At 46.4% G+C, this 18,581-nt stretch overlaps 1 protein-coding gene across 3 annotated transcripts; it reads left to right on the top strand.

The window, feature by feature from the left end:
• Window positions 1-1,082: 1,082 nt before the first annotated feature.
• LOC147008034 (nucleolar transcription factor 1-like) lies at window positions 1,083-14,581 on the top strand. Of its 3 annotated transcripts, none has more exons than XM_085865727.1 (7): window positions 1,083-1,337; window positions 9,309-9,431; window positions 10,605-10,772; window positions 10,993-11,154; window positions 12,840-13,013; window positions 13,460-13,621; window positions 14,265-14,581. In XM_085865727.1, exons 3-7 carry the CDS (start codon window positions 10,635-10,637, stop codon window positions 14,283-14,285), a joined length of 657 nt encoding a protein of 218 aa, XP_085721853.1. In that variant the 5' UTR covers window positions 1,083-1,337; window positions 9,309-9,431; window positions 10,605-10,634; the 3' UTR covers window positions 14,286-14,581. The 3 variants fall into 3 exon arrangements, with proteins under 3 accessions (XP_085721853.1, XP_085721855.1, XP_085721854.1); XM_085865728.1 differs by lacking the exon at window positions 1,083-1,337 and adding an exon at window positions 6,101-8,725; XM_085865729.1 differs by lacking the exons at window positions 1,083-1,337; window positions 14,265-14,581 and having other exon boundaries at window positions 5,640-9,431; window positions 12,840-13,068; window positions 13,460-13,574.
• The last annotated feature ends 4,000 nt before the right edge of the window (window positions 14,582-18,581 follow it).

Raw genomic sequence — 18,581 nt, forward strand, 5'->3', positions numbered from 1 at the left:
CCACCCATATCCATCCCTACCCCACCCACATCCCCCCTACCCCACCCATATCCATCCCTACCTCACCCACATCCCTCATACCCCACCCACATCCCCCCTACCCCACCCACATTCCTCCCACCCCACCCACATACCCCCCACCCCACCCACACACCCCTACCCCACCCACACTTCCCCCTACCCCACCCACACACCCCCTACCCCACCCACATCCCTCCTGTTATATCTGATGCCAAGAACGAGCTCAGTGAACACGTGTTCATTGCACCACGTGGGTTCACACAGTCCACACGTTTCCTCACGATGGAGACACAACTCGCCCCCTCGTGACTCGCGGATAAATTACACCTTCCCCTCCCAGAATGCAGTGCGGCCACGGGCAACCTGCTCCTCTTCATGAATCACCATCAACACGTCAAACACATCTGTGGGAAAGTTTGAACTCAAGAGACTTTAATTACTCGTAATTGTTTATTACAGCGCGTGCGCTGTATTCAATTACACCGAGTTTGACATATCCCCGGTGTCCCGTCCCCCCCCCCCACGTGCCTCAAGTGAGCCAATGACGGCCATCCGGGAGATGGCAGTGCGAAACCGAGAGGGAAATGGCGACAATTGACGGAAATACCCGAGTATTTCAATGGAAATTTGTGAAACTAATGTGTTATGTAAGTGAAAACCATTTAATTTATTGCTTGACGGAAAAAAAAAAAAACAAGAAACGCTCCCCTCTCATGAACGAACGAGTGAAAGACGTCATATCCGCCCACCATGGCATTTCGTACCGAACGCTGAAAGCTAAGTTCTTCTTATGCCATCATTCTCTTTAATATTAGCCATATTAACAAGTGTTTCGTCATGCATTAGTCGTTGAAATTTACTTACAACAATAACGAAAAAATAATCCCCTCACAGATTCAACAAGAACGAAAATAATAATCTCCTCACAGATTCAACAACGAAAAAAAACCCCGAAAAATCACGAGCAGGACGAGACCAATCGAGCTGAAGGAAACGATACTGTAACACTGCACTGCTCCTGATTGGTCAAAGGACACCACGTGTGTTGTGTGGGCGGTGTTATGCACGAGGATTCCAGCACAAACAGGACTGGACCAATCATGTTCGTGATGCACCTCATGCTGCATCGCCAATCCTCGGCGGCACGTGATATCACTCTGGATCAGAGCGAGCTTTGATTGGTCAAAATCGTGGAGAGGCGGCGAGAACCTCTGACAGATGGAAATGACCAATGAGGAAAGGTGATGCGTCGTTTTGATTGGTTGATTTGGGGAACGGAAGGAATTCTTCTCCTCGGATCAACTTGCAACACACAGGTATCTGTTTCACAACCCGAATCACCTCACTGCGTCATTAATAATAATATTTTTCTCCTTATTTTAATTTGTACGATTTTCTTTTTTTGATCAACGTTAAAAAGCTTTAGTGAAAAGATTTCGACATTTTCATCATCCGCGAGTCTTCATCGATATTTATGAAAATTTGATCTCCGTGGGAATGTGACACTGATCTCTACTACCGGATTGGTCACGGCTGCTCGTGCGTGAATCCACCGGAAGTGCACTTTCCGCCATCTTGTCTCCCCCAAAAGAGGCGAACTGTTGTCACAAGCAACGTTGAACCGGGCCCGGCCGATTTTGTGAAATATATTTCTTCAAATAATATTTCAACTTCTGTCGAATATTTTAATGGATTTTGAAGTAAATTACTGTTCCTATTATTCGATCGAATTCCGAAAAATTCCCTTGGAGCTCCTTGGCAATTGCAAGGAGGCGATCAATGCATATGATGAGGCCCGGCACAGGGTTGGATCGGAAAACAATGTAAAGTTCAAAACATATTCAGGAGTTACGTGTTAAAAACTGAAAAATTACATCAATAAATGAAGAAGATGATTAGACTGCTTTCATTTTGCACACAAGAATGTTTTAGAATGTACAAACTTCAGGTTAAATCAACATTCTCCTACCATTTGGAGGAGTGGGGGAAGGACCCCCCCCCCCAACATCAGACTCTCCCCCTCAGTCACTTCCCTCCCTTACACCATGGATCCCTTCCATCCCACCTCTCTTTCTTCTCTTAATGTTGTCAACTTTATATGTACTCAGGGATCAGGACTCGGACCATGACTATTAATTATTTACATTAATGATTTGGAGAGAGGGGTGAAGAGGTTTTCCAAATTTGCAGATGACACAAAGCTTGGAGGGAAGGTTGATAGCAGAGGGGGTGGTGATCAGATTCAGGAAAGTGTTGATACTCTCATAGATTGGGCAAAAGTTTGGAGAATGTAATTTAACCTGAGCAAGTGTAAGGTGTTGGGGATGGGGAAGAAGTTCTTCCGAAGAACAATATAAATAGAGATTACAGGATACAAGGGGTCATGTTGGAGTGTGTCACATGGGGGAAGGATCTTGGGGTGGTAAGAGATATGGGAGGTGAGCAGGCACACAGTGCCAGGCAGCAAAATGTGGAGCAAATCTGCTTTTGAGTTGTATTTGGAGGGGGATCAATTATACATCAAAAGAGTTGTTCACATAGCCCAGGAATTTAGTGAGGGCCACATCTAGAATATTGTGTGCAGTTTTGGTCACCACAACTCAGGAAGGACGTCGCTGCCATGTCGAAGGGTTCAACGCAGGGCGAACAGATTGATTCGGGGCCTCACTCGACTAGTTGTGGAGCGGTTGAAGGAGACAGGGCTTTATGAAACAGAAAGAAAGAGGATACGAGGCGATATGATTGAGATGTTTAAGGTATTGAAGGGCATCGACAAAATAAGTGCAGAAGAATTATTCAGCAGAGTAGATACACTGATCGCACCAGGGGCATTGATTGAGAGTAAAGAAGAGTCGAGTTAAGAAGGTAGTGAGGTCGGGGTCTTTCACTCAAAGAGTAGTTAATGCATGGAACGGTCTCCCTGGAAAGGAATTGGTGACAGAAACAGTAGATGGTTTAAATTGGAATTAGAGAGGAACCTGGAAGTTATGGAGATTTAGGGGGAGATGAAAAAGCCTGGTATTGGCTTCGTGGTTCGGGTGGCGGCTTGGGATCCCAGCGTCCTGAGTTCAAGTCCCGTTGGCCGCTGAATTTAGATACACCAGGAGGTTGACTCAGCCTGTCATCCTTCCGAGGTCGGCAAAATGAGTCCCAGTGTACTGGTAAGGGGGACACTGCATCAGCGGCACAGCCGCATCCCAACCAATGATGCAACCAGCAGCCACAGGCTGCACTCGATAGAGAGAGAGGGGGGGTAGAGGGATGTTGTCAGGTCTTTTTGCAAGTTTGAGCATTGATGGATGATTGTGTGCATGTCTGCAGAGTGTTGTTGATGGGGGTGGGTCTTGTCAAGGGGTGTTTTGTGGTTGATGTTTTTATATTTTTTTCCCCAAGACATGCCCACTCCTCTGGAAGTTGGAAAAAAAAAGTCCGGAACTTTCTTGTGTTGATGTGGTGCAGGTATGATGGGCCGAAAGGTCACCACCTGCGTTTAATCACCGTGTTCATGCAAAGTTTATTGTTTGCATTTGGAGATTTCTTCCTGCCAGTCTGCTGTTTTCGTATTCGCTGCAGTGATGTTTTGGGGGAGACAAGATGGCGGAAAGTGAACTTCCGGTGACTTCACTCCTCCGGATACAATCGCTGTGGACGTGACCAATCCAGTCGTAGAGATCAGTGGATTGTGACGTCACGCCGAGACGCCTCAGCAGTGAGAGACTAAAAGAGTTTTAGTGAAACCGGTTTGTGAAGAGCACTGAAACATTTTACTGGAAACAAACGTAAAAAGAGAACATGAGACACGGACGAGTATATATTTCCACCACCTTGTGGAATCGGACCGGGAACCTTTTTGGCCCAAGCCGTTCACGAACCGGCTGGCCAGGCCTGACGTTCCACCGAAGATGATTTTGGAAGGAATTGATGTTTCGTTTAGACTTTCGGGTTTGGCGATACCTCAGGAAAGACACCGTGTGATCGTTAACGACCAACTACCAATGCCGGCAGACAGGTCCTCCGGCATCATGTCCATCCGAGGGTGAGTGCGAAACACCAGGGTGGTAGTTTATAGCCGTTGGGATTCGAACCCAAGCTGAAGAGCTCAGACCTCGTGTCAATCCTGCCATCCCTGGACATGAACCGCACGAATTGCCAATTAACAACTTTTGATGAGACAATGATTCAATATGGTGGATCTGATCAGATGACAACCTTCCTCCTTCCCTCTCCTGGGTCGACGGTGATCATGTCAGAATCTCTATTCTCATCAAGGTCATCCTCATGTTCCAGCAATTGCTGACCTTCGACTCCAAAAAAGCACATCACCGCATGTTCCACGTTGCGGAGCGGGTTCTTCTCCATGACTAATGGGTCCGTGAAGACCTTACGCCTGGAAAGACCGCAGGCAAGGACTCTTGAGCTCTCAGGATTTCTTATCTTGAAACACAGTGTCATCACCATTTCGGATATTGAAGGCGAGCTTAACTTATCAAATGTGTGGAGTGCAGAGTACGTACATTCCGATGAGGTGTAAAACTAGAAGCATAAAGAGACCAGGGTGGTTGAGCAGTGAGATCAGGAATACTATTTTGGAGAAGCAGAAGGTATTTATGAGGTTTAACATATCAGGACTGGGGTTAGATTGATATCACTATCGGAGTAAACAGAGGCAAGTGAAGAAAATAACTCGACAAGCGAAAAGAGAGGATGAGAAGGACATGGGCTAAGAATATTAAACATAATAGCAAGGCTTTCTTTAAGCATATCAGCGGAAAAGAACAGGATAGGACCAGTGTGGGCTCAATGAGGAAGAGCACCGGGAGAGTGGTGAGTGATGAAGGTGAGATGGCAGGCTTATTAAACTGGTATTTTTCAAATTTTACATAACAGTCAGGAGAATTGCCAATAGCTGAGAGTATCTATCGAGGAGGTGAAGAAGGGCTTTTACAGAAGATCCAGGTTGGAGTGGAGGAAGTAAAGGAACAGCGAGGTAATCGAAGAGTAGATAAGGCTCCGAGTCCAGATAATATGCACCCGAGAGTATTGATGGAGGTGGCTGAGCAGGTAAGCGAGTTGTTAACGGATATTTTCAATAGCTCATCGGAGTTAGGACGGGTACCGGAGGATTGGAGAGGAGCAAATGTAACACCATTATTTAATAAAGGATCCAGAGAATAATTGGGAAACTATAGACCTGCTCGTTTAACCTCAGTTGTGGGAAAGGTGTTGGAGACATTAATTAAAGACCGGATGAGGAACCATTTAAATAAATACAAACCAATTAAAGGTAGTCAGCATGGGTGGTTTTTTTGTATACCTTGACGAAGCTTGAATTAGAGCTAACACAAAACGCACAGCAAGGGGGGCATGAGACAAGAGGGGAGGGAGTGGGAAGGACAAAACAGTGGGGAACAGAGACATTAGGAGATCTGTGGCAGGGAGAGGGGTGGGACGGGGAACATGGGGAATAGAAGATGGACATTACAGGGACTTTCAGGAAGGAACGAAGGGAATTTGAAGGAGGTGGGCTTGGGTGGATTATCGGGGGTAGAAAAGATAGAAGATTTGGATGGGGGATGATAAGAGGTGGTGGTGAACAGCTGTTTTGAAGGCCTGGAGGGAAGAATGGGAATGAACAGAGTGAGGGAGTTTTTTCCAAAGGCGGGAAAAAAGAGGAATGAAAGAGTGAAGGTGAGCAGTGATTCGTGATTTTGGTAGTTTTACCAGAAGGCGTTTGTTGGCGGACCTTGAGCGCCCTGTGGAAATGTGGTGGGGACAAATCGCAGAGAGAGCAGGGGGGCGAAGCTGGAGAGGAGACGGTAGAAGACAAAGACCACTCACCAACCTGCGGTGATTGAGTGAGAGGCCCAAAGACTCAGCCTCATTGCGGGAGATGCCAATGATCCGAAATGCCTTGGTTTCTACAGCATGAAGCAGAGAAAGGTGGGAGGCAAGAGCACCAGCCCAGAGGGGAGAGCAGTACTCCATCAGGCTGTGGACTAAAGCTTTGTAAGTGGTCAGGAGCTCAGGTGGGATGAGGAAGGACTTTGCACGACGGAGGATTCCCAGTCGGCGACTGGCTTTGGAGGCGAGGTTTGAAATGTGGCTTTCCCAGGAAAGGTCATGGCAGATAGTGAGACCCAGAAGCTTGAAAGAAAGGACTTCTTCCAGAGGATTGTTGAGAAAGTGGATGGGGGGGTTTCTAAACGGTCCTTTCGAAGAGACATAGTGATAGTGTGAGATCTGTCCGGATTGAAAGACATTTTCCACGTGTTGGACCAGATTGTGATTTTATCCAGATCTGCAGTGAGCGAAGAAGCTGCTGCTTGCCGGTCTGAGGGATTACTGATGGTACGGCAGAGGGTGGAGTCATCAGCAAAGTGATAAAGAGGATTTTCCAGAGAGTCGGAAAGATCATTGATGAAAACCAGAAAAAGAACAGGGCCCAGAACGCTACCTTGAGGAACTCCAGTCTGGACAGGAAGAGGGGATGAAAGAACTCCATTTAGGGCCACACGGTGACTGCGACAGGAGAGGTCTGCGAGCCATGAGCGGAGATGGCCTTCGATACCATAGGAAGAGAGTTTGGTGAGCAGGGCAGGGTGCCAGACCGTGTCAAAAGCACGTGAAATGTCCAGGGATACGGCTCAGATTTCCTGTCTGGCATTGAGGACCTCCATCCATTGATGGGAGAGCAGAAGCAGCATATCCAGGGTAGAGTGACCTGGTCTGAAACCAAATTGATGATCAGAAATCAATCCTTTGGAGAAGAGGAAGGATTTAAAGAGCAGGTTTTGGGTCGCTGATGACCGCGTGATTTGAAGGTTGTAAGCACATTAATAATCGTTCGGCAATTATTTTCTTACATTTGAAACTCAAAATATGATAAAATTAACTTTTAAGTCAAAACTTTTGTCAGTGATCGAAAAACAGTCCGGAAGTTACCGAAGATGCTATGACGTCACGTTCTCCGAAACCTTCGTGAACATTCGGAAACAGCGTATAAACAATGGCGAGATGCGAATCAGAGAGTGATTTCAGCGGCGATGAAATTGAGTGTTTTCATTCCCATATTGCCGAGGACGAGTCGGAGGATGATGGGAATTTATACTATGGAGTTTCTGGCCCTGAGCCATATAAATTTCAGCCACTTGCAAGTGCCAGAAAACGGCCTATTTCGTATTCAAGTGGCAGGACTGACTGCCAGCTCAGACTGCCAGTACGAATACAGACCGTGAAAGCGTGGCCTCGCGATCCTTTTGACTTTCTGGGTTTTAAGCAACAGGTGTCAGAAAAGTTACCGCAGGGATAACTGGCTTGTGGCGGCCAAGCGTCAAGACTCAAGAGCGACGTCGCTTTTTGATCCTTCGATGTCGGCTCTTCCTATCATTGCGAAGCAGAATTCGCCAAGCATTGGATTGTTCACCCAGTAACAGGAAACGTGAGCTCGCAAGAATAAGGTAAGTTTGGTGCAATTTGAGCTTTTATTCGTCGAGCTATGAATGTTTCAAGTTGACGGCGCCTGGTGCGTATGGCCGCGGGCGCCTTGGCTCGATCTAGGCCGCGGCGCTTTTTCCACAAAGATGAGGTTTTAAAAATCATTTTTCATCCCAATAAAGGTTATCATCACATGCCTGACTTGTTAAGCTGTCGGATTATGTAAAGGTTGTTCGTGGACGGCTGAATATTACGGTTTTATGACTTTGACAAAATAATTTTAAATAATGCCGTGAATTCCTGTGGTGAATTGAGATTTTTGCTTCGATCGACGTTGCGGGTTCGTTTTAAAGTCAATTTTAATTCTGTTTTTTTTGCAGTCGCTTAGGATGCTTAACACTCGGTAGTTGTGAAGTTTGTAAAATTCCGATATTTTGTCAGGTTTATGTTCGATGGCACGCAGGAGCCTTGGGCGCCTTGACTAGATGTTAGGCCGCAGCGCTTTTTCCACAATGATATTGTTTAAAAGTTTAAAAGGCAGGGAAAATTCGCCCGTTTTGTTTGTACAAATCTTATCCACTGCCAGCGAATGTTTGATTCCTTCGGGAATCGGTGGGAGCGATTACCCGTTTTCCAGCCATTTTCGCAAAACATGACGACACACGTACGAGGCATGATGCACAAATATCCAAATAACTTTGTTCTACAATAAGTCAAAATAAAAAAAGGACAACAAAGACAGTTTCAAGCTCAAAAAAGCGAAAGAACGGCCCGCTCAACTGGACACTTCTTCACTGAGCGAGTGAGCTTCCGCTTTGTTTTGGAGAACGTGACGTCACCATCCATATATGGGCACGCGGCTGTTTTTTTCAACGGCCTCGAGAAATAACAACTTCGGAGTTAAATTTCATTAATCTTCCCAATCGTTAGGCAACCACAATAGTTTGCATCGAACTATTTAATGTACATATAATCATATTGATACATTTTCAGAACATGTTTGGTGACCCGCAACCAGCTCTTTAATGTCTGAAACGATGATGGATTCCATAACCTTGCTGATGATTGGGAGAAGGCTGATTGATCTGTAGTTGCAGGGATCTGTTTTTGTGCAGGGCAGTGATGTTTGCTGATTTCCAAGCATATGGCAGATGACTCTGAGCAAATGAGAGGGTGAATGGAACGGAGAGAGTGTGAGCAAGAGTAGAAGAGCAGGCTTTGAGGACACGTGGGCTGATGCCGTCTGGACCGGTTGCAGTTCATTAAAAAGGTTATTAAAGTTTTGAAAGTTATAGGTTCTATAATAACAGTTCATTAAAAAGTTAAAGTTTTGAAAGTTAAAGTTATACAATAACAGTTCACTAAAAAGTTGTTAAAGTTTTGAAAGTTAAAGTTTTCTAATAACAGTTGTTGAATAACAACTGTTTACCAAAGGTAGTTCGTGTTTAACAAATCTTTTAGAGTTCCATGAAGCAGTGTCTGATTGGGTGGATGAGGGAAAGGCAGTGGTTGCAGTATAACTGGACTTTAAGAAGCCATTTGATAATGTACCACATCGGAGATTGTTTTCCAAGGTGAGGGCTTGTGGAGTGGCTGGTCAGGTAGCTAATTTGATTGCAAACTGGCTTAGTGGTAGGAAGCAAAGAGTGGCTGTGAGTGGGAGGATGTCTTGCTCCTGCCTTCGTCAGCAAACTTATTTAGCCTGGCTCCTACTCCTGACGAAGCAAACTCGCTTTGTCGTCGGGTTGGGAATCAAACTCAAAGGTGAGTGTTGTCCCCCCATGGTGTCCTCATAATCTCGGTGTTGACTCACGACCAGTTTACCTGCTCATTGAAATCACTTCTATCCGCAGGATTGCTCTCGAAGGACATTCCTGGTGTTATCGGTATGGTCATGTGTCCATCCCTTTGATTTGTAATGCAGTGATGTTCGCTGACTTCCAAGCAGATCAGATGGAACCTCTTCAAGTTCTCAGGTGATAAAGACTGTTAATCTATCTTTCATTCCAGCAATCTCTGTGTGTCTGTCTGTGACCGCTGTTTCTCGACAACCACTGGTCCGATCTAATTGAAACTTGCCAGGTATATTGCTGGTGCCCTGTGGATGTGCCTTTTCAGGTTTGATATTAATCGGACAAGTGGTTCCCAAGTTATGGCCATTTATTTACCAAAGCAATGACAGGACACGGTGCTATGACGTCACAACTCTTCTTCGTTTGATATGACGTCACAATTGACGCTGGGGCCCTGTGGATGTGCCTTTTCAAGGTTTTATATTAATCCGACAAGTGGTTCCCAAGTTATGGCCATTTATTTACCAAACCAATGACATGACACGGTGCTATGACGTCATAATTCTTTTTTTTTTCACGTACGGCCATGCACGTACGGGCGTGCACTAGTAAGAATAATGTTATAAACAGGATATAACATATATACATATATATACATACAGCATATTTGGGTCTCCTGTCCCCGATCCATCTGCCCCATTCTCAGCCCTGCCGGCACTCCTACTTTTCCCACTTCTCAGTTCCCCCCCCCCCCCCCGAGAGCAACGTCGGTATATCCCTGCTAAAATGCAAACATACACTATGCGCCAATAAGTCAGGTTAAACGGAATACTTGGAGCGGTGCTGCTGGAGTGGAATGTAAATGGAATGCTGGAGTGGAATGGAATGCTCGAGTGGAGCTGCTCACTCACATTACATTAATTTAACATAAAACCCGAGTGATTTATTTTTAACCTGAAAGAGTGAAAGCAATTAAAGCTTTTACAGACCATTAAGGAGGCGTCATGGACAAGGGTATGTCCGGACCGATTGTTGTGAAACACCGGGTAGAACACATTGGTGTATGTCTGAAGCCGGTGAGCGGATTGTCTAAGGGAGTCATAATGTATAAGAGCGTAAAATCTTTAACAAGCGTGTTTAGAAAGAGCGTATGGCGAGGTATTACTGTACTTCCTTGTTTTTTTTGGAAGGAGATCCTGCTTGATGGTCGCATCTCGCCAGGGGAGCCTTCCACAGGGGTTCCCCTGAGTTTGTCTATATTTCACTTCCGTTGTCTATATTGTGACGCCAGCATGATGGGCTGATTGGCCTTCACCTGTGTCTGATTACCTTGTTTTTCCTTGTTTTGGATTCTAGAAATGGAAAGAAGAGCCTCATGGAGGTGGAATGCCCACGGATGGATGTGGACTACCTGATGATGGATGTGGACTGCCAGATGATGGATGTGGACTTCCTGATGATGGGTGTGGACTGCCAGATGATGGATGTGGACTTCCATGGGATGGATCTGGACTTCCCGATGATGTATGTGGACTTCCCGATGGAATGATGGATGTGGAATTCCCGACAACACCTCATCTGGAATTCCAATTCCCAGAAAGTTAAAAAATTCCGCGTTCCGAGGGGACATCATTTATGAAGTGTCTTGTGGAACAATGTTATTGTTGTCGTGTTGACATCTTGTCTTGTTTTCACTGCTTTATATTATGCAGTCACCTGAGACAACTGTATACCTGCACCACAGGTCGTGGCAGCGGCAGAGCGGCCTCAGAGGCCAATTTTGGCCATGTTTCCTTACTTTGAAGAGAAGAAAAAGGAGCTTCGTCATAAACATCCGGACATGCCTGAGCGGGAACTGACGCAACTGGTTACGCGCTTGTGGGAAGAGCTTTCGGAAGAAAACAAGGTGATCTGTGTATTGTGTTGTTCACTTTCATTGTTAACGAGCAAGTACCGCCCGTCGCTTCGTTGACGGGGATACTAAAGGGGGGAGAGAGAAAGAGGGGGGGAGAGGAGGGAGGGGTGGGGGAGAGAGCAGGGTGAGTGAAGAGGTGGAGGGGAAAGTAGAGAGGGAGGGGGAGCGAGGAGGGGTGGTGGAAGGAACCATTCGCTCGGGATTGACAGAGCACAAACCACTCACTCAGGGTGATGGAGCATGAACCATTCGCTCAAAATGACAGAGCACGAACCACTCGCTCAGGGTGACGGAGGACGAATCACTCGCTCAGGGTGACGGAGGACGAACCACTCACTCAGGTGGATGGAGCATGAACCACTCATTCAGGGTGACGGAGGACGAACCACTCACTCAGGGTGACGGAGTATGAACCACTCGCTCAGGGTGACGGAGGACGAAACACTCGCTCAGGGTGACGGAGGACGAACCACTCGCTCAGGATGACGGAGGACGAACCATTTGCTGAGGGTGACGGAGCACAAGCCACTCGCTCAGGGTGACGGAAGACGAACCACTTGCTTAGAATGATGTCGCGCGATACCTCTATCGCCAATGGGCGCTCGGCAAGTGGCTTAAGCTTCCAATTCAATGGTTGATAAGGAACGGTTAGCATCGCATAACACAGCCGACTGCATACCATAAAGGTTCACATTCAATTTAAAGCCGGTGTTCACCGCGCACGCAGCAGGTAATGAAATAAAATGAATCTATAAATCCGCCATGTTGCCTGCTCGTCTGTTCACGCGTCACGTGGTACATCGGTTCAGGGTTTTCCTTCAAACGTTATAACTTTTTTTAAGGTTTTTTTTTTTTTTACCAGATTTGCTTTGATTGCCTGCAGAGCACCTCGCGAAACCTCCGAAAATATAGACACAAATCTGGCAAATGCTTTGGACAGGCAGTCAGTCCCTCGAGGGACAGGGCACGATGTTTAGCAGTGATTGCATTAAATCAGAGAGCTCAACGAAGCTGGTTAATTTTGGCACGTTCCTAAATTTTTTGTTCACTCAATATAATTCTCCAAAGAGTAGAAAAAGATCAGTTTAATGCTTTGGAAATTTCACATTTTCTTGTATATGTATGGACAAGAAGGCAACATAGCCTTGCTTTCGGAAAACAAATAGGTGTATCGGCTTCGTTATAAGACTCGTTATTTCTTTAAATTATCAGATTTCAAGCTTCGGTTGTGAAAACTAGAGTACTTACAAACGCGATTTATACAGCGATTCAGCTATGATGAACAGGCATTCGGTAACATGGGTGAGGAAAGAGAGAGAAAAAACTTAATCGTAAAGAAATCGTTGCGGCCTGTTCCAAGTCAAGGCATGGTTGAGCAGGCCAAAAACGTGGCGGCTTCAGACCCCAGTGAGGTTACCCAGGAAGCGCCTCAAGACCCCAGAGAGCGAGGTGCCGAGGATGCGTCTGATGAAGGATATAATTAAATGAGGCCGTTAATTATCCTCAAAACGAGTGTTTTAATTAACCTAAACACCCAATTTACACTCTCGCACTTCTTTGGAGTTTTCTTCATGCGGATGCAAAGTTTCAGGCTGCTAGATTTCATGGTTTGGTGAAAGTTTGATTTGCTTGGGATGTTGAACTGAACTGTGTACCCAACATGAGCTGCTTTTCAGGAAAGGTTCAAGATTGAAGCATCCTTGAAGGCTTACTGTGAACAAAAGGCTCAAGCTTTGCTGAAAAAGTGCAAGGAGCCTGTCATGAGGAAGGGCCAAACGCCTGAGCCACCGAGGATACCTGAGCAGGTGTTGCAGCAGAACAAACTCGAGATTGACATCAAATATCTCAAGGTATATCTGCCGCACGAGAACATTTCCTCTTCTTTACCGCCTCGCCAACCAGGAGGTGGGTTTGCGGTCGGGCGTAACAATAAACCAAAACATGGCCCTTCCGAACCGATGAATGCATCAAGGTGTTAAACGTCATGAGCCCTTGTGTACCGCTTCACTTCCTGCCTGGATAGCTTCAGCAGCGCACACTCGAGTGTATTTTAAACACCGAGAGTTTATGGTCACAAGTAAAGGATCGTGGAGTCGTCGTTCGTGGTTTCACCCTTGTTAGAGATCTCTTTCCCCCTTCTCCTCCTCCTGTTCCTTTTGTTACGTCACGTCCTGATCCATTCTCTGTTCTCGCTCTTCCGTGAATCTTCGCACGATGTGCACAAAAAATCCCCAACATTTATTGCATTGTTTTTATTGTTTTTGGAACTAAACCAATTTCAATTTCCACTTTGAAGGAGGAAGAGGATGATGACTTCGATGATAAGCATACAGATGATGAAGATGAGGATAATGATTCTTTCGATGTTATCGATACCAATGATGATCGTGATGAGGATGATTCTGTTGTTGATGGTGATACTTGGGATTCTTCTGATTCTTCAACTTCTGACAGTGGGGTGAGTGCTGCAAATAGGTATGACGTATTACTGGACCCGTACCTTTTATACCTTCAGACCCTCCAGATCGCTAAAAAAACCCCAAACCCTTGAATACCATTGCAGACTTTTTAAAGACCGTTTGGACACCTTTGACCCCTTTCGAACTTCACATTGTTTCGACCATTGAGAAGGACCTTCAGACTTTCAGACCTTTTCGTACCGTTTCCACAACTTTGACCCTCAAGACACTTTTTCAACGTTTTTAAAACCCTTCAGACATTTCAGATCCTTGGGACCTTCAATTCCATCCTTTGGGGCCCTTAGATCTTTTAAGACCCTTTTGACACTTTATACCCCTTCAGACCTATTCACCTGTCGACATTTATACCTTTACACCTTTAAACCCTTGACACATTTTCTGACCTTTCCCCTTGTGACCATTTAGAACTTCCATTTGCAATCAATGACCTTTCATTGAGTCAATCCTTACAAATATATTTTAAAAATTCTTTTTTATTGAACTTTATTTCCGTACTTATTCATTTATTTGTGCTGCTATTGTTTGGCTGCTGTAAACTGCAGCCTGGATGGTGTGTGAAAATTTTATCATTTGCTGAGATGTTGACCTAAATTGTTGTACCCTCCACGACCTGCTTTTCAGGAAAAGCACAAGAAGTTTTAAACATCCACGAAGGCTTACTGTGAATATCGACATGACTCAACACTTACCCACTGCTCACAACTCTGAGCTTACCCGTCGTTTCAACATTACTGTGACAAACACCAATCGGTAGAGCTTTCAACAAACACATTATGTAAAAGTAATTATATTATTTGACATTTTTAATATTTCTTAAAACCAAAAAAATAAATAATGCAACAGCACACAATAAATAATGCAGGCTGTGGATAAGTTGGTTTGTCAGAACTTGCAGTTTTCGAGGATGGTTTTATTTCACAATAAATTTTATTCTCCAACTCTGGAAAATCCTCTTTATCTCTTTGCTGATGACTCCACCCTCTGCCGTACCATCTGTCATCCCTCAGACCGGCAAGCAGCAGATTCTTCGCTCACTGCAGATCTGGACAAGATCACAAACTGGTCCAACACGTGGAACATGTCTTTCAATCCGGACAAATCTCACACTCTCACTATGTCTCTCCGAAAGGACCGTTGAGAAAAACCCCCCATCCACTCTCTCAACAATCCTCGGGAAGAAGTACTTTCTTTCAAACTTTTGGGTCTCACTATCTACCATGACCTTTCTTGGGAAAACCACATTTCAAACCTCGCCTCCAAATCCAGTCGCCGACTGGGAATCCTCCATCGTGCAAAGTCCTTCCTCGGCCCACCTCAGCTCCTGACCACTTACAAAACTTTCGTCCGCAGCCTGATGGAGTACTGCTCTCCCCTCTGGGCTGGTGCTCCTGCCTCCCACCTCTCTCAGCTTCATGCTGTGGAAACCAAGGCATTTCGGATCATTGGTATCTCCTGCGATAAGGCTGAGTCTTTGGGCCTCTCACTCTCTCACCCCAGGCAGGTCGGTGGTCTTTCTGTCTTCTACCGTCTCCTCTCCAGTCTCGCCCCCCTGCTCTCTTCGATTTGTCCCCACCACATTTCCTCAGGGAGCTCAAGTTCCGCCAACAAACCCCTTCTGGTAAAACTACTAAAATCACGAATCACTGCTTTCCTTCACTCTTTCATTCCTCTTTTTTCCCGCATTTGGAATAAAGTCCCTCACTCTATTCAATCCCATTCTTCCCTCCAGGCCTTCAAAACAGCTGTTCACCACCACCTCTTATCATCCCCCATCCAAATCCTTGATCTTTTCTACCCCCGTTAATCCACCGCAAGCCCACCTCCTTCAAATTCCCTGCTGTTCTTCCTGAAAGTCCCTGTAATGTGCATCTTGTAATCCCCATGTTCCCTGCCCCGTCCCTCTCCCTTCCACAGATCTCCTCATGTCTCTGTTCCCACTGTTTTGTCCTTCCCACTCCCACCCCTCTTGTCTCATGCCCCCTTGCTGTGCGTACTGTGTTCGCTCTCATATGAGCCTCGACAAGGCATACAAAAAAACAAAAGCAAAAGGAAATCTGACGCAACAAACCTGGGTAGTGTATAATCAGCAGAGGCCTACAGGCCTGATGTGTGACGTCCACCAGAAAACCAAGATAGCGGCCATATTATTTGGTCTCGGTGCCATGCTGGTTGGAGCCAAGAGACAAATATGGGTGGGGTTTGGCAGCTGGCTGACCAATGGGTACGGATATTCAAAAATAGGACCACTGGACCCGGAGCTTTTCTTGGCCCTGGCCTGTTGTAACCCAATTTTGGTGACATTCTCACTGGTGGGTCTGGAGAAGAAGGTTTTTTTTTAAGGAATTAATGCGATTTTCCCCAAATTTGACTAAGTCAGCCATTTTGAAACACATCCGGTCACGTGATCAGCATGGTCTCCACAATTTAACCTCAGGACCCTGTCCCAATGTTGAAACCCAGATTTGGTGGCATTCTGATTGGTGGGTCTGGAGAAGAAGATTTTTGAAGAAATTTACAAAAGTCACGTGACCGGAACGAGCTTTGCAATTCCTGTGACGAGTCAGGAGAGGAACGTTGCTGCAACATTTGATCCGGATCGGCCCAGCGGTCTCTTGTCTCTGTTGGAAGACCGCACAGATGTCCGTGGCACAGACCCAGTCCTGCATGGTGGAACTGGTGTTGGAGTTCATCACCGAGGGTCGTCCGTCCATCGTCTCAAACTTAATCACTCCATTCCCAGGTGTTAGACAAAGAACTTCCCGCTCGTTCCCTCCACTCACAGTGGTCTTACTCGAACGTCCGTAAACCCCGACGCAGTCGGTCGCGTAGAACTGAAAGGGCTGCCAGGTGTTGCCGAAGTCAGAGGACTTGTCGATCGCCATGGCTTCGTGGTTTGAGGAGATGTAATTGAGACTGATGGAGGATAGTTGGAACATTTTACCGAGGGACACTTTCAAACCGACACTTTCAAATAATAAAACTTTCAAACCGCTTGCCAGAAACAACAACCATACAGGCCGTTCCTTCGCTCTCGCGTGCCCGTACGTGCGTGGCCATGCGTGCAAACCAAAAAAAAATTATTCAATTTGCACCAACGTATTTTGCCTTTTCGCAATCATTGCAAGGAAAAACACAAAGAGAAGAGAAGAGAAAAAAAGAAAAAAAACGTACGTGCATGGCCGTACGTGCAAAAAAAACCCCAAAAAATTTCAAACAACCACACAGGCCGTTCCTTCGCTCTCGTAAACGACTGGATTGGGGCATTGTGTTTATCTATAAATGCGCATAAGAAATCGAGAAATTATTGGAATACACTAAGTCATCACTATCCGGAAGTCCGTACGTTGTAACTCGTAATGGGGAACGTGGCTGAGGATCTCTTCCCGACGGAACAACGTGTCTTGTCATTGGTTTGGTGAATAAATGGCCATAACTTGGGAAGCACTTCTCCGATTAATATCAAACCTTGAAAAAGGCACATCCTCAGGACCCCAGCAATATACCTGGCAAGTTTCAATTAGATCGGACCAGTGGTTGTCGAGAAACAGCGGTCACACCCACACACACACACACACACACACACACACACACACACACACACACACACACACACACACACACACCACACACACACACACACACAAACCACACACACACACACACACCACTATCCACACATCACCGATAAACCACCATGCACACATCACCACTATATACACTGTTTACAACCACCCACACACCACCAGCACTCATGTACACCACAACACCACACCCACCACCAGAGCTCACGTATACCACAACTCCACACCCACCACCTACACTCACCTACATCACAACTCCACACCCACCACCAAAACTCACGTACACCACAACTCCACACCCACCACCTACACTCACGTACACCACAACTCCACACCCACCACCTGTACTCACGTACACCACAACTCCACACCCACCACCTACACTCACGTGCACCACAACTCCACACCCACCACCAGAGCTCACGTATACCACAACTCCACACCCACCACCTACACTCACCTACATCACAACTCCACACCCACCACCAAAACTCACGTACACCACAACTCCACACCCACCCCCTGTATTTTCGAACCCGAACAACATTTAATAATTTAAACCCCATTTGGTGAGTAATAGTTAAAGCTGCTCAGAGTCGGCAAGGTCCGAGGTTCGAGTCCTCGCTGTGTTTAGGCTTTTAAAACGGTCCGTGTTGTTTTCTTCCTTGACAATCAAACATTTTTTATTAAAACAAAAAGGATGGAGCACGGACAAACGACCGTAGGTTGGTCACGAGCAAACGCAGCCTTGTTGGGCCGAACGGCCTCTTGTGACGATGTTCCTTGTGAAGGAAACTCATCTTCATTACCGTCGTCCACACATCGAACTAACGGTTTATAACGGAGAACCTCGCCGCCATTAGAGCATTTATATTGCCTCAGATGTGGAAATAAAAGCGAGCTGTTGCTCCCAGTGCGTCACCATCCATGACAGAAGACGCCATTTACATTTTTGCCGCCACCCCTACCCCACCTACATCCCCTCCTACCCCACCCACATCCCTCCCTACCCCACGCGCATGCCCCCGACCCCACCCACATCCCTCCTACCCCACCCACATCCCCCCACCCCACCCACATCCCCCTACCCCACCCATATCCATCCCTACCCCACCCACATCCCCCTACCCCACCCACATCCCCCTACCCCACCCATATCCATCCCTACCCCACCCACATCCCCCCTACCCCACCCATATCCATCCCTACCCCACCCACATCCCCCTACCCCACCCATATCCATCCCTACCTCACCCACATCCCTCATACCCCACCCACATCCCCCTACCCCACCCACATCCCCCACCCCACCCACACACCCCTACCCCACCCACATCCCCCCTACCCCACCCATATC

The sequence above is a fragment of the Eptatretus burgeri genome, chromosome 22 (assembly GCF_056783735.1).
Source record: "Eptatretus burgeri isolate ZD-2024b chromosome 22, Ebu_testis_v1, whole genome shotgun sequence".
Taxonomy (NCBI): domain Eukaryota; kingdom Metazoa; phylum Chordata; class Myxini; order Myxiniformes; family Myxinidae; genus Eptatretus; species Eptatretus burgeri.

What these genes read in the sequence shown, in the direction of transcription:
- LOC147008034 (XM_085865727.1), top strand. Translation starts at nt 10,635, where the DNA reads ATGCCCACGGATGGATGTGGACTACCTGATGATGGATGTGGACTGCCA. An exon ending in GATCTGGACTTCCCGATGAT is followed by an intron (nt 10,773 to 10,992) that starts GTATGTGGACTT and finishes CCTGCACCACAG; the next exon opens with GTCGTGGCAGCGGCAGAGCG. An exon ending in CTTCAACTTCTGACAGTGGG is followed by an intron (nt 13,622 to 14,264) that starts GTGAGTGCTGCA and finishes CCTGCTTTTCAG; the next exon opens with GAAAAGCACAAGAAGTTTTA.